Here is a 15,579-nt window from a genome sequence, read left to right as displayed (position 1 = left end):
AAAACCATGGCAAAATTAAAAACGACAAAATTCTCCGATGGAGAGTTGAACTTTTACAATTTTCTTACGACATTACCTATAGGCCTGAGACCTTGAATGTAGCACCAGATGCCATTTCAAGAGCATATTGTGCCAGCACAGCAGACACTACACTGTATGAAATTCACGACAAATTATGTCACCCAGGTGTGACAAGAATGTTTCATTTTGTTCGTATGAAAAATTTACCGTATTCAGCTGAAGACGTTCGACATTTGACTGCTAATTGTGAAGTATGCTGTGAAGTAAAGCTACGATTTTATAAGCCACAGGGCCGTTGACGGGATTTCTCGGGCCCGGTACCAATTTATTTTCGGGCCCCCTTGATCGACAATGTTATGAATATAAAGGTTGTATGCAAACTTTTATTGATGTCGTTTAAGCATGGTCATTTAACAAATCTTGCGCAATCTTAAAATTTCTTGAACCGCAAAACTTACTATCTCTATCTAGCGGTTGCTTTTTTGACCTTTTATTTGTCACATGGCGCTAGAGTATTACTTCTCGATTCCATTGATGTTTCACAGGTCATTCTAGGCTCACCAGAAGAGAATTTACAGCAAAGTTAGTGCAGACAGTCAAAAAGTTTTCAATTTGATTTGGGAAAGGTGTTTGGGCCTAGGTCAAACATTTGCTCATTGCTGCAATCTGAAAAGCGGTTTGGTCTAATTTTTAGCGCAGAAATAGGGACAGCAATTTTCTTACCTGTGCCATTTCAGTTTTTGAGTTTGAACAAACATTAGCCTGTTTATTTTGAAATTCGCGTTTCGGGCAATATTCGTGGTTAGGGAAATATTCGTGGTTAGGGAAATCACTAGGCTATAACTATATTATACTAAGTTCTTATTTTACTGTTTGGTGGCTGAAAATCGCAGCTCGTATACAGTTTTACAGGTCCGTGTGATTCTGCATTGACGTACGATACATCGGTATGTAGCCTACACCAGACATTTGACTACGCAAGTACGGGAGCATCTGAACTGTAGGGAGTAGAAAAGTCCCATCAAAGACCATATCATGGAGTTTTTTTTTTGCACTGGTCGAAAATTCTCTGCTGACTCATATAAAATTTTACGCAAAAGCAAATCCCTATTTGACACCAAAATTTACTGTTATGATAGGAAGCACTGTTAATCAAACGCTACAACTCAAATTTAAACAAACAATTATTTGCTGGAGGCGTGTCCATTCTCTTCAACATTTAAGACTTGATGTATCACTTCCCTGTGGTGCATAATTTTTTGTAGTTATTTATGTAGTTGCCTTTTCCTAATATAATTTTACCTTCAAGAAGTTGAAATTTATTGCATTTTTACAAATAGTTTCAGATTTCTGATGAGGACTTAAGTTAAACCGAAAACGTTCGACTGTTAAAACTATATGTAAATATGTAAAATATATTGTTATAATGCTCAGCCCTGTTGTGTCTTATTCATATCTAACCTGGTGGCGCTGTTAATGTTCCCAATGCTTTTTGATTTTAGGGTTATACTTGGGGTAAAAAGTTGGTTGAAGTGTCTATTCCACCATTTTTCATAATGCAGAATTCAAAAATGGTCTCAATTTTAGTCTAAAAGCATTATCTAAGGAGTTATGGGGCATTTAAAAATATTTGGGGGACCAAATGCCAACCCTCAAATTGTCATGTGGGTAACGAGATATCCCGAAAAAAAATTCTGTTCTTGAAAGTTTCTTGCATATACTTCGTGATAGTATAATATTTTTTTATGAGACTTTTGTCCTTTTTGCACAATGCAACCTTATATCAAAGATCTATTAATGCAATATTTGAATGATGCTTGCTTATGACGTCACAATAAAAAATTACAGATTTCCCTAAAAAACTTTTTTTCATTGCGAAAATTGCTCGGGAAAACAAAATTTGACTGCAATTTTGAAACAAGGGCTGGTTTTCCTTTTTTTGGAAAATCTGTAATTTGTTATTGTGACATCATAAGCATGCATTATTCAAATATTGCATTAATAGATCATATAACTTCTCATGCAAGTCTTTGATAAAAGATTGCATTGTGCAAAAAGGACAAAAGTCTCATAAATAAACAGTATATTATCATGAAGTATACGCAAGAAACTTTAAAGAACAAAAAAAAATTTTGGGATATCTTGTTACCCACATGACAATTTGGGGATTGGCATTTGGTCCCCCAATTTTTTTTAAATGCCACACAACTCCTTAGCTAATTCTTGTAGACTAAAATTGACATCATTTTTGAATTCTGCCTCATGAAAAATGGTGGAATAGACACTTCAACCGACTTTCTACTTCAAATATAACCCTAAAATCAAAAAACATTGGGAACATCAACAGCGCCACCTAGTGACAGGCACAAAACTTTAGAACGCGATATCTCGAAAACCGCTTGTCCGATTTTCAAAATTTTTTTTTGCCGAGATGCATTTTTCACATACTATGACATATGTTTTAGTCATCAAAATTGAAGACTTAGTGGTTATTTGGATTTGTTGAATTATAATGGAATGCCTCACCAGTAGGCTACCTAGGCTACAGTTAACTGACTAACTTGCTATAACTGCTACATCGAGTGCCAAGAAAATTACACTAACTCACTTTCCATTCATAATTATTTTATGCGCGCTTTCATTCATTTCAATTAACTGACTAACTTGCGAACTTTAACCTACCAGCCTGCTCCTGTACCAGACATTAAGACAACTAGCAGAAGACCAAAGAAAGAAAACGTAAATGACGCAATGACGTAAGAAAGCGATACGGCTTCTGATTGGTCAGTTTTCGAGATAGGCACAAAATAGGGAACCTTTTGTAAATATGCTTCCGGCTGGGGAGCTGATGCGAAAACCCTTCGCACAGCTACCTTGGCCCTCGTCCATTCTACCGCTGAGTAGGCCTACTGCGCACCGGTGTGGTGCCGCAGCTCTCACACCCGCCACATTGACACCGCCATCAATGACGCACTACGCACTGTGACTGGATGCCTGCGTCCCACTCCAACGGACTGCCTTCCCATCCTTGCAGGCATCCAACCTGCTGAGCTTCGCCGTAAAAGAGCCATGATTTCCCTTGCTCGTCGCGCACTGGACCCCGACCATCTCCTCCACAGTACACTCCAGCGCCTACCTGGAAGACAGCAGCGACTGAAATCAAGACGCCCATTTGTGCTCGCCGCACGACAGCTTCTGAACAACGTTGAAGATCTTGGAATAAGTGCAGCACACTGGAGGAACTACACATGGAACATGGAGTGGCAAAACAACACCTCCCGACTCCGTGATTTCCTACCCGACGTCGATCCCCACCCTCCGGGAATGTCCCTCGCAAGACTTGCGTGGGTCCGGCTTAACCGCCTACGAACCGGCGTCGGTCGCTTTCGTTCAGACATGTGCAGATGGGGCCTGGCTCCCTCACCGGGATGCGAGTGTGGCGCCACAGACCAGACAGTAGATCATGTCGTCCACAACTGCCCAATCCATCAACCACCACATGGAACGCTTGGACTGAAGGCCCTGGATGACGAGACTGTCGAGTGGCTGATGACATCATGCCCAAACATATAGTCCGGAAGAACAGCTCATACGACGAAGACGACGAAGAGCGTGGACCTGATGGCGCACACTCAACAATTCAACAAGCACACATTAACTTGACAAGGCCATCAGCTTTCTCCAATGGCAAGTCAAGGCGATTGGAGCTGGTGACATGCTGCAGCCTTCATCCGCCTTCACAGTTGTTGAGCTTCAGTTCAGTTGTTTTTATTTCTGACCGACCGAGCCAAAATTGACTGTAGGCTACGTATGTTGATGATGAAAGTAAAAAATCTTGCTCAAAATCAGTTTCGGCGAGCTTTCTCAGTTCAAGTTTGGGTCTAGCTTTGAAAGAAAAACAGTGAATTTTGATCTCGTTGAGCTTAAATTCTATGGTAGTTTGCCACGTTGTTGCCAGGGGTATCCAAAGAAAATGATGCCATAGTAATTTAATAAACCTTGTTATGACAACCTGCATTGCGCTATTACCATCAGACATGGATATTCACTAAATGCTCATAATTACTTGTTACTACTCGTATACCGTACTTGCCTACTTTACACCTAGCCTACTGCAACACCCAACTGTTACAACCGCCCAACTGCTACTACCACGCCCCCCACCCTCCATACAATGTGCTTTTTACCCACGTTTTTTCCACAATAGACTGGGCCTCCAAAGCCACGACATCACCATCCAAGGCCAAATTCGATTTGAAGACAAACCAATGTTCGGACACGAGCTGAAGCCGACGACGACGAAGCCTACTGCAAACGCTATGTTAAGAAAAGGTTTCTAGTAACTTTTCAATTGTCTTTCTAGTCTACACAAGTATTCTTTGAAGATGCTCTGCATAACATTTGCTAAGTGTCTTCTGTAGCTGACTGTACCAGCACTCTAGCAGCACTGCAAAACTTTCTATAATTTAAAAAATAACCGTATGTTTAACGCGGTAACAAGTACAGCCCTTCTAGGGTTCTAAAAATAAAGCAATCGCTGTGAGCCTTCGTAACCCCTTCGTTAGATATCCCTTCCCTGGTTATTGCTTTTGATCCAGATTTCGTGACTCGTACGCTCCTCAAAAACTTCTGAGATCTATCATCTATCTTTCTATGGGGATACTCGGCAACACTGTTGCAGACAGCAAAGTTTGATCAGGTTGCCAGATAAAAAGTGCTCTCAATTTGTTGAATATTTAAACAATTTCAAGATCATTGCAGTTAAAAGTTGAGTTTAACGAAGTATTTCTGAATGAAAAGCTTTATATTTCGCATTCCTGCTTAATCTACGATAAAAGAATTTTGTAGATGTGCCTGTCAATACAAGCAAGACTGCCTCCAAAGTCATAGCTTTTTAGACTAGGATAATTTGCTACTGAGATGGATTGAAATGTTAGCTTGTAGGCTACCTATATTATGCAGAAATAAAGTAGGCTAAAACAAAACAAAAAATTATTGATATAATCTTGGCAAGATAAGAAACTTTACGTTACCCATAAGAATGTTTTTTTAGCTGTTGAGTGCAGAACTCTTGGACTTATACCTATATCTTAACTGTTACCGGTATAGCCTAAATCAAGACTTTACTTCACCTCAGTTATTTAAAGTTTTTGTTTTTCAAAACAAACTGTTTGAAATAAATTGACTTTGCACTTGTGTGCTTTGTAGCCTCCTTATAATTTTGGATAGCCTATAATTAGCAAATCATTTTAAATTTACAGAAAACTTGTTTTTGCTATTTCGAAATGTAGGGAGCATTAAAAAATGATGAAATTTGAATTTGTTTGCTTTGAATATTTATCTTCAGACTGACAAAGCCTTGATAGGTTATTCCTGGTAGTTTCACATACTTGTACTAGGCTTTTAACGCAGGGCCGGTTACCAGTGCTAAGCAGCTTTTTTAGAATAGTTTAACACAGATCTAGTATGTTTAACAACTGGAACGGACTAGTCGAGGATGCAACACTGTAGCTGTAGCATAGCCTACCAGCCAGTATAGCCATACCACCACTTCAGTGACCATTCTTGTTTTTTTGACAAAATTTTCTTGTGCAGTTCATCACTTTTCTGTAGAATGTGCATGCCTATTGTTTTATGTTAGAACTTGGCATCTACAGCTTACATTTGTATATTCAGTATTTTGAAAGTTTTGTCGAAAAATAGCCCCTTTCTTTGGTCAACCGCCTATATGATGTGTGAGGAAATTTGGGAGGAAGCTAGTTTCTGAAATGAGGAAATAATTACTTGATGATGAGGAAATGAAACTCAAAATTATAGAAGTCCTGATTAGGATTTAAGATTCAGTGATCACAGTTTGGATTCTTAAAACTATCATTTCAAAGGGGTATAAAGTGAATTTAGCTTAGAGTTCAAAATCGAAATTACATTAGCTTCCAGTTTGCATGTTGGCAAGGCCTGTGTAGCCTGTTTGGATTGCTTTGAAGTATGCCATCATGCAGTGCAACAAAGTTCATGAAAGTGTGTTGTTACTGAGGTTTTCCTCTTGATCCTAGCATTTGATTTTGAAGCAATTCAATTTTATTTATATTAAAAGTTTTTTAATAGCCCACTTTATTTATCTTGCTTTACTAGGGAACAGCATTACAGTAGATTTATGTCTTGTTAATGTTTTACTAAATGTCCAGGCTATCCCACAATGTTGGTGTTCTGATTTCCTTACTATAGCTTATGGCAGTGAGTAAACTTGTTCATCATATGAGCTAACTATTTTGTATTATGCCTGTTCCTATTTCAGTTTGCGTGTAGTAAGTTATTAGTATTACCCAACCACCTTTGAACTTTATATCAAAAAGTCTTATTTCTCCAGTCTTTGCAATGCACAATACCAACTACCATGTTAGTTTATAGATTTATAGAAACTTAGCTTGTGGTCTAGGCTATGTTCTCATACAACTAAATATTAATGACAACCTTTATTTTAAAAAGTGTAGTTTTAAAAAATTGTATTATATGATGCAATGGAAAATTCAACAAAACAGATTTATAGTCACAACTTTAGTCTTGTTCACAAGATGATATTTGTGATTCCTGGGTGGGCTCTTTATTTAATTAACGCTTAAATTAAAACCAGCTGAACATTTTGCAATATAGCCTACATGCACCATATCTTGTATATATATTTATATTTAAGCATGGGATCATTATAGTCGTATTGCCAGTGTCTATATTTTTGAAAGCTTTTATCAGCTAAAACTGATGGCCCCAGTCAGTGGCTCATGCAGGATTTTGTAATGGAGAAGGGGAGGGGGGGATTCGATTCAATTTGACATTTTCTGACAAAGAGTAGGCTAACACTTTAACCTTGTGGACAGATGATGTTTATATACGTGCAAGAAAACTTTTGTAATAAGACGGATGTCATATACGCATTTTGACTGGTGACAAAAAGACAGGTGTCGTTTATATATGCAAAACTTTCAGCAATTCTTATTTCAGCTATTGACAACATTATCTTTTGCTCTCTGAGAAAACCACCAAACTGAAAAACCGTCCAGAGAGAAAATTAAAATAAAAATGAAAATTTTCTCTGAAATCAATCTCTTCTAGCAGGCTAAGCGAGATAAAAAAATGTCCTCAAAATAAAAAAAAATAGATAATATCTTATAGCATGCACAAGTTGTAAGTAACCAAGTAACCTATAGGTTGGATCAATATGAACTACTGCTGTCTTTGTGTATGTCACTTTTTTACAGTTAACAACATATTAAAGCACTAATATGTGAATATGAAAACAGACCTCTAAGTCCCGACTGCCATGGTTACCAAAAAGTTGTAAAATGACCTTCGAAAATACTGCGCCAGTGCCGGTAGGCCATGTTTGGTCAGCGGGTTCCACAAGCCAACATTTCTCCACTTCATTCGTACTTCAAACTTTTTGTCCACTTGCATTTGAACGTTAAACTTTTTTCATTTCTCTTGCATTTGTAATCTTTTTTTACAAACAAGGCAAAGTCTAGCGCTACAAGTCTGGCTGTCAAAATATACTTACTCGAAGACTAGCTCTTCACCTACTTGGAAAGCAGTGCGTTTTAAATACAACTGCAAATATGTAACAGGCCTTTGCCCGATTTGCTTCAAACACCTCTAGTTTATTGCGATTTTATCACGTCTCAGCAAAAGCAATCAAATTTCGTCTTCAACAAACTAGACCTTTTGTAAAATTGTAGATCAGTGCGGCCCAAATTAATTTTGTCCATGGTGATTTGTTGGCTTGTTTGCGAGCCAATGACGATGTTGGTTCAATTACTGACGCTCAATTTGTAATTGTTGAAAAGTTTATTTTATAATGCTAGGGTTATCAATATGACATGAACGGTCGAAGCGATGCACCAACATTCCAACAATGGTATAAGACTGTAAAATATTTACTAAAGTTAGTATCACCATTAAACTATAGGCTACTGTACTTTATTTTGGCTCAGAGTACAAGTAGACTAAATACCATTAACTATCATGATTAATTTATCTTAAATTTTTCATGATTAATGTAACTTAAAAAAATTAATCAGATTAATTTAAATTTAACTGATTGATTTTTTTCAAGATTCCTGGCAAAGCCTACGTAGCCTAAACATACTGACGAGTGGAATGCTCACTTGTGCTGCAGAAACTGTAGTCTAATTTCAAAATGATTAATATTTTGAAACGTGTTTGCAAAATCAAAAAACCCTGGCCTAGTGTTGCATGTCTTCATGTTTGTCTGCTATATATAACTCTTTTTCGTGTTTTATATATCTTCTGTTACTGCAAAATTGCAATTGCATATAGCTCAATGTTATTACAAATAGGCTAACTTAGAAAAGGAAAAATGGCCAGGTTTTATTACAAATGCATTGAATCGATAATGGGTGAAATTAGGAATGATATAGACCAACAATTGCCTGTAGCTGAATTTTTGTGCCTCTGGAGTGCCCCCCCATCAAATGAGTCATGCTACGCCACTGGTTGACACTACATCATTGAAAAATATTTTTCCCAGAGAGTACATGTCCTTTTTGCATTGATTTACTTTCCGCAGCTGTTTACAGAGCTACAAATTAATGTAAAAAACACTGTTTTGATAGCTGTAATTTTTCAGATAGGAATGCTTTGTCCACCTCGATAGCTCAGTTGGTGAAGCACTTGACTTCATGAATGAAGAAACTGCAAGATCAAACGGTACTGGTTTGATTCTCGGGGTGTGCGCTTGAGCAATGCATTTTGTGGACACTTTGGACAGCTTTCCATTCAGTGGCACGTATAATCGTATATGGATAGAACAATGCATGGAAAACACTTTAATAGCAAGTGTATAGACATCACTCATTTCGTGAATACTCCGGGCGTACTTCAGTGATTCAAAGTCTTTACAAGTATGCGAAACTGCCAGGAATAAGCTCTGAAAGAAGCCTTCTCAATCCTGGGATAAAATTCTTCACAATCAATCACATTATGTTTGTATTGTATTTCTATAAGTAGAATTACTGACTTTTATATCATAAAAACTCATTATTTTTAGCCAATTGAATTGCCAACTACTCCTGAAAGTAATATTGTGCCTGCATTGGCTCCTGCCTGGGTTCTTGGTGGTGTACTATTATATTTACTTGTTGTCTTCATTGTCATCTTTGTTAGGCAGTGTTTTGTGGTAAGTCCTATAAGTTTCATACTGTATTATGTAAAATTAAATAGTTTGATGCAAAATTTTAATTTGAAATAAATTTTTATTATTTTTGTATTTTTTGCCAAACATCGTAGTTTTGTTGACTTTTCAGTGAAGCTTGGGTATCGATTTTCCTATTCCATCAGGCTGTACTTAGTACTCGTATTTATGTTTTCAAACACAAAATACGTATAAACCAAGTGCCGAGGTGAAAAAACAGTAGGCACTGGACAATATATGTTATAGTTAAGTTGATAAGCTGTAGGAAAGAAGGTTTTTAATTTGTAAATACAATGTAATAGACTATTACATTGTATTTACAAATTGACTATTACGTTCTGTTGAATCATAATTGATCTCACAGCGGGAAGACCTCGTTGAAAATAGCCCGTCTAATTTAGCTGGTTTACTTAATATTGCAGTGAAGAGTTACGTGCCTATTCCAGCAGTGTAAGTTACTCTACCAGCTATTTTGAAATTTCCATAAATGATACCGTATGAGAAAGCTATGCGACGGCAGGAACCCACCGAGGGCTTCGGCTTTGCCTGGAACCAAAGTATAAAGCATAACAAGGATCACCAACATCGAAGTTAATTGTTTTCCGGTTTTGTTTCCGAGGCGAAGGACTCGTCGATGGTTTCGTGATCTGAGCTGAGGAAGGAAGTAAAATATCTAATTTAGTACGTAGTTGTCGGTGGTTTAATAACTCACTGGGAGAGTAACCACTGGCATTAGGCGTACGGCGAAACTGCATCAAGAATTGAGTGGTGGCACTTTTAGGCGGTAACGACGATTTTCTCAACGCCTGCTTGAAAGTGCGCACCAAACGCTCGGCAGCACCATTCGTAGCTGGATGGTATGGTGCTCCAGTGACGTGGACTATACCCCTAGCTTTACAATAATTCTTGAAGTCTTCTGAAGAAAACGTAGTCGCATTGTCTGAGACAATGGAGTGGGGGTATCCAAAATGGGCAAAATCCTGTTCTAAAAGATCAATAGTAGCAGACGTCGATACGGAAGAAGTTGGGTGAATAGAAGGATACTTACTATAAGCATCGGTAACAATAAGCCAATTGGAACCTAAAAAATTAATAGCGTGATCGACATGAATTCGACTCCAAGGCTTCTCTGGAGCTATCCATGGGTGGATAGGAGCCTTGCTTGGTGCAGCTTGATGCTCACCACATGTAGTACATGTTCGGCAGAGGTCGACAATGTCCGCATCGATATTGGGCCAGTAGACTGCTGTCCTGGCCAGCTGTTTCATTCGCTGCATGCCGAAATGACCTTCGTGTAAAAGAGAAAGAATATCATTGCGGAGTTTAAAAGGAATAACTACTCTAGAACCATATAATAAACAACCATAACATGTTGTTAGAGAATCAGCAACTCTTCTAAACTGTTCGATTGGATCGTTAGAGTTTGATTTCGCGGGCCATCCTTCTTGTGTAAAGCGAATGATTTTAGACAAGACTGGATCCTTGGAAGTTTCCTTGCGCAAAGTAGAAGAATCGGAATGACTAACCTGCGAATCCAACGTATCAATTGCGCAGACAATATCAACATCATCTGCACTTTCCTCCCCATCAAAAATTGTGTCATCGTTGGACGGAAGACGGCTTAAGGCGTCAGCATTTTGGTGATGCGTTGTTTTGCGATACTCTATAGTATAACTAAATTGACTCAAAAACAACGCCCAGCGTGCTAACCGGTTAGCCGCCAGCGAAGGGGTAGGTTTATCTGGACCAAAAAGTGAAAGTAAAGGCTTATGGTCCGTTACCAAAATAAAATTCCTACCGTAGAGGTATTGGTAAAATTTCTTCAAAGCGAAGATGATGGATAAAGCCTCCTTTTGGATTTGGCTGTAGTTTCTTTGGGCCTTTGTCAAGATTTTCGACACATTGGCTATTGGCCTCTCGCTTCCGTCCGGGGAGCGGTGAAACAGTGTGGCGCCAATGCCCACGCTTGAAGCGTCGCATGCAATTCCTAAAGGAAGCAACGGGTTAAAGTGTACGAGAACATCGTCTGCGGAAAGAAACGTTTTTAATTTTGCAAAAGCGCATTTTTCTTTGTGTTCCCAGCTCCAAGGAACACCACTCTTGGTTAAATGATATAACGGTTGCGCTACCGTAGAAAATTCTGGGGGCATAAACTTAGAATAAAATTGAACCGACCCCAGAAAAGAACGTAAGGTACCAGCATTGGAAGGAGCAGGCATGTTCAGTACTGCATCGACTTTAGGACGTTTTGAAATCCCCTGTTTAGAAAGAACATGACCTAAGTACTCGACATTTGCCTGGGCAAATCTACATTTTTCCTTCCTACATCTAAGACCTTTCGAAGATAAACGATCGAGTAGTCGTTTAAGGTTCTGGAAATGCTCTTCCGCTGTAGCTCCACTTATCAAAATGTCATCCAGGTAGACTGCTACACCTGGAAGGTCACTAGTTAAATCATCCATTATCTTTTGGAAATGGCCTGGGGCAGAAGAGATGCCAAACGGCATAACATTTTGCAATAAAACCCCTCTATGGGTACTTAATGCCAATATTTTTCGACTCTTTGGACCTAACCTAATCTGGTTATAAGCATCTGCCAGGTCAATCTTAGTGAATCCGTGGCCACCCCCTAGTTTACGCATTAAATCCTCTGGAAGAGGCAAAGGGTGCCTGTGAGTTTTAAGTTGTGGATTAACCGTCGAAGAATAGTCACCACAAACTCTTAATTTGGATTTCTTACCTTCGGTAGAAGCCTTGCGAACTGGTACTACAGGAGTTCCCCAGTCGCAAAATTGTACAGGTGTCCAGATACCTTTTTCTATGCCGGCGTCATAGGCAAGAGCTAAGTCTTCTTGAATGGCGAAAGGCACTGGTCTGGGCTTTGAAAACACTGGTTTACAATCAGAGTTAAACTCAATCTCTAATTCGTAATCCTGAAGACAACCTAACTCAGGTTTAAATAAGTCTTCGTATTGATCACATAACTCGGAACATGATTTTTGCAAGTTAAAATCTATGTCGTTGTGACGATGAATAGCATGTAAAGATGAAGAAAAGAACTTATCTACCGAAATATCTAGTGCTTGAATAGCATCACGCCCTAATAAGTTAAGGTTAGGGATTTCACATACCATAAATTGAACTGTGGTTGTCTTTCCCGATTTGTTGCAGCTCGCTTCGGCAGTGAAAGATCCAATAATAGGCATCGAGTGCTTACTTGCCGACTGAAAACGTAGCTGCGGAGTCTGCAAGATAGGTTTGCCTAGCTGCGACCAAACTTCAGAAGAGATGAAATTTCCCCCTGTAGCTGTATCAAGTTCCATTAAGACAGGAAAAGACTTAATAAAAATTCGAACCTCGAGTTTAGGAACTTTACTCGACGAATTATGAACAGTATTTACCTCCTGTATGCAGTTGACCTTAGAAGAATGAACTTGTGCGGTTTTTTTACGACATGCGGATTGTACATGCCCTGTAAGTTTACAGAAATGACAGACCGCATTTTTAAATCTGCAGTTGTTAGCAAGGTGATTAGAGTTACCACATCGATAGCACTTACTTTGCTTGTTCGCATTAGCACTGGCCACTGTAGCTTTCTTGAAAGAATATCGTCTATCGGTGCCTTTAACTTTATGTACCACCGACGGTTCAGTGCCAAACACCGTCTCCTTAGCCACTTTTGCTGCGTCTTCAGTTTCTATGGCTATTTCAAGAGCATGTGAAAAAGTAAGATCGTCAGGTTTAATTTTAAAGAGAGCTTTAAGAACTGCTTCGTTTCCTATCGAGCACATAAAACAAGTACGCAAAGCTTCATCTAAAGGATTAGTAATAGAAGAAAAGTCGCACGTGGCAGCGGCTTGCCTTATTCGTGCACCCAATTCTGGAACAGTCTCACCTGGTTTCCGCTTCAAGTTGCTCCAGAAGCGAAATCGTTCACAAATAACGAAGCGCTTAGGGTCGAACTGTGCCTTCATGTAATTAGAAATTTCCTCCATTGTAAGTTCATTGATTGGCTTTGCTGTAGACTCTTGTGCGGCCAGATTGAGGATCATCTTGTAGATGCTGGCTGACTGGTTAGTGAGGAAAACTTGAGCCTTCTTATCATCAGGAACGGACTGTGCTTTTACAAATGTACAAAAACGTGACCAATAATCAAACTCACAAAATTTAGGAATGGCTTGAGATAATCGATTTTGGTTTTCTGATTCGCATGGAATTTTGAGGGCTGAAATTAACTCCTTCAGTTGTTCTTCATGATGACGTTCTTGCTGTTGCATTTGTTGTCGTGCCTGTTCTTCTTGCTGTTGCCTTTGTTGTCGCGCCTGTTCTTCTTGTTGCTGCATTTGTTGTCGCATATGTTCTAGCTGCGACTGCATTAATTCCACCACCTTGTCCATATTGTAAAAATTAAAAGTTGTAGAAAGTAAAACTCGTAGGGACTAAAACTGAACACTTCTGCGTACCACTGTAAGTTTCTCGTTCAGACGTTCAGCATCCCATCCTCGTCGCCAAATAACTCTGTTGTGTTCTTAGCTCATTCAATCAGAGTCATACTGGAATTCTGTTTTATTATAAAATTGCACAACCAAGATATAGTGTGAAACCTGCAAAGTAAGCCCAAAACGAGAAGTGCCAATTAACAAAAGCAGGCGGATGAATATTAAGCAAAAGAGAAGACCTGAGGGAAACGAAAACAAAGTACATCGTTTCAATGCAAATAAACTAAAATACATAACAGCGATCAACTGCTGTTTTGCGGGCAAGAGGAGCAACGTAGGCTATTTTTCGCTTTCGGCATTCTTTAAGTCCGTTTAAATGATCAAAATGTCTTTCACGAAGTGGTTTATCTTTGAAACACCACTTGTAATAACCATTTTTGTTGCCCCTCAACCATAAATTTACGGGGGGCGCCGGCCCCCCCGGAAGTCGGCGCGTATGGTAATAGTATTTACATGCCATAATATTACTGGCAATGCCACTACTTGAAGATAACATGGTTGAATAAATTTCGAATTGCTGCACAAACGTTAATGAAAATGAAAGACTTATCTATTGTTACGCATTGTGTAAATGTGCGCAGGAGCGCGGCTTTTGTGCTGAGTGCAATTGCTGCGCGACGTGGAGTGAAGATTGTCGTGACTGTTTATTTCGGTGCGCCGAGGCTTGTGATTGCCCCATTCCTGACTTTCAAGCCTGCTGTGACACTATCTGCGGTCCAAGACGAGTAAGATTGTTGCATAAAATCATTTTTGACGCATTGTTCTTGTTCAGAGATTGACGTTTCAATGATTTTTTACCATATTATTCTTAACTTTCATACTTGTTTGACCACTCAAATGTTTTTTTTATGTAAAGTAACCAAAGAAAAAAAAGTATAGCCTAGTTGTTAATTGAACATAAAACCTCATTCTCCATTATTAAAACTGATTTTTTTATAACCCATAAAAAAATCAATATCTATGTCACCAAAGGCTGCGTTGGCTATCATACACAGTTTAGTAGGCAACGAATATCATTTCGCATCTAGGAGAAGCAGAAACATCGACTTATATATTTTTATGTTCCTCGGCACCGGAAGTCGAGTGTTGTAACAATTGACAGCGATAGACACGTAGTTCGCCCATAAGGCTGGACTCTTTTTTACGCTTCTTGCTATTAGCTGACTTTCAACAAAAACTCTTAAATTACTTAAAAACATTTTCACTATAGGTTATATAACTCATATAAAGCACATTATGTTGTAAATCAGAAAAAAAACGTAACTCTCTTAGTGTTGCAGATAAGTCAAAAGCGAATGTAGTTTGGCATCTCTTTGATCTAAAATCCCACTGCGGTAACGTAGCCTACAATAAATGAATAGGCTAATAGATATTATGCTTACTTACAGAAGTTCAACATTGCGGATTACATGCCAGATGAATGCTGTAAAAAGGATTTCTTTGAGGTTAGCTATGGTTACAGTATTTAACCACATAATTTTAATACTGTTGTTTAGCAAAATGCTTTGTAAAGTTGCCTCTCCCATTAAGTTTTTTACAAGGGTTCCGAAGTTTGCTTTTCACTGTTACGATATACATACTGTTTTATTTTTCTTGCTAAAGCTGGCCTAAGTGCTCTTCGATTGGTATGTAAGCTCGATCAGCATATTTGTTCGGCCTTCTACTTGTCAGTAGGAGCCTAAGATCAATAACTTCTTTCTAAATTTCAGCTTCCTGAATGTCCTGGTTGTCCTGAGGTTGATTGTGAAAAACCCGAGTGCAACGAAATAGTTTGCTGCTGCATAAGAATTAAATTGAATTCGCATCCAACACCAGTTCCACAAATCCAATAGGAAAGATATTCTCTTTTGTGGGAAA

The 15,579-nt window shown here is 38.7% G+C and overlaps 1 protein-coding gene across 2 annotated transcripts; it reads left to right on the top strand.

Annotated features, from left to right (window-relative positions):
• Positions 1-6,148: 6,148 nt before the first annotated feature.
• LOC145772613 (uncharacterized) lies at positions 6,149-15,570 on the top strand. 2 transcript variants are annotated; one of them, XM_082584474.1, is made up of 6 exons: positions 6,158-6,255; positions 8,660-8,739; positions 9,080-9,208; positions 14,304-14,447; positions 15,111-15,167; positions 15,432-15,570. In XM_082584474.1, the coding sequence occupies exons 2-6, from the start codon at positions 8,716-8,718 to the stop codon at positions 15,552-15,554; spliced, it is 477 nt and encodes a 158-aa protein (XP_082440600.1). In that variant the 5' UTR covers positions 6,158-6,255; positions 8,660-8,715; the 3' UTR covers positions 15,555-15,570. The 2 variants fall into 2 exon arrangements, with proteins under 2 accessions (XP_082440601.1, XP_082440600.1); XM_082584475.1 differs by lacking the exon at positions 8,660-8,739 and having other exon boundaries at positions 6,149-6,255.
• Positions 15,571-15,579: the final 9 nt, after the last annotated feature.

The sequence above is a fragment of the Aplidium turbinatum genome, chromosome 6, assembly GCF_918807975.1.
Source record: "Aplidium turbinatum chromosome 6, kaAplTurb1.1, whole genome shotgun sequence".
Classification (NCBI taxonomy): Eukaryota; Metazoa; Chordata; class Ascidiacea; order Aplousobranchia; family Polyclinidae; genus Aplidium; species Aplidium turbinatum.
The sequence above is the reverse complement of the archived record's forward strand: the minus strand, read 5'-3'. Positions and strand labels throughout refer to the sequence as shown.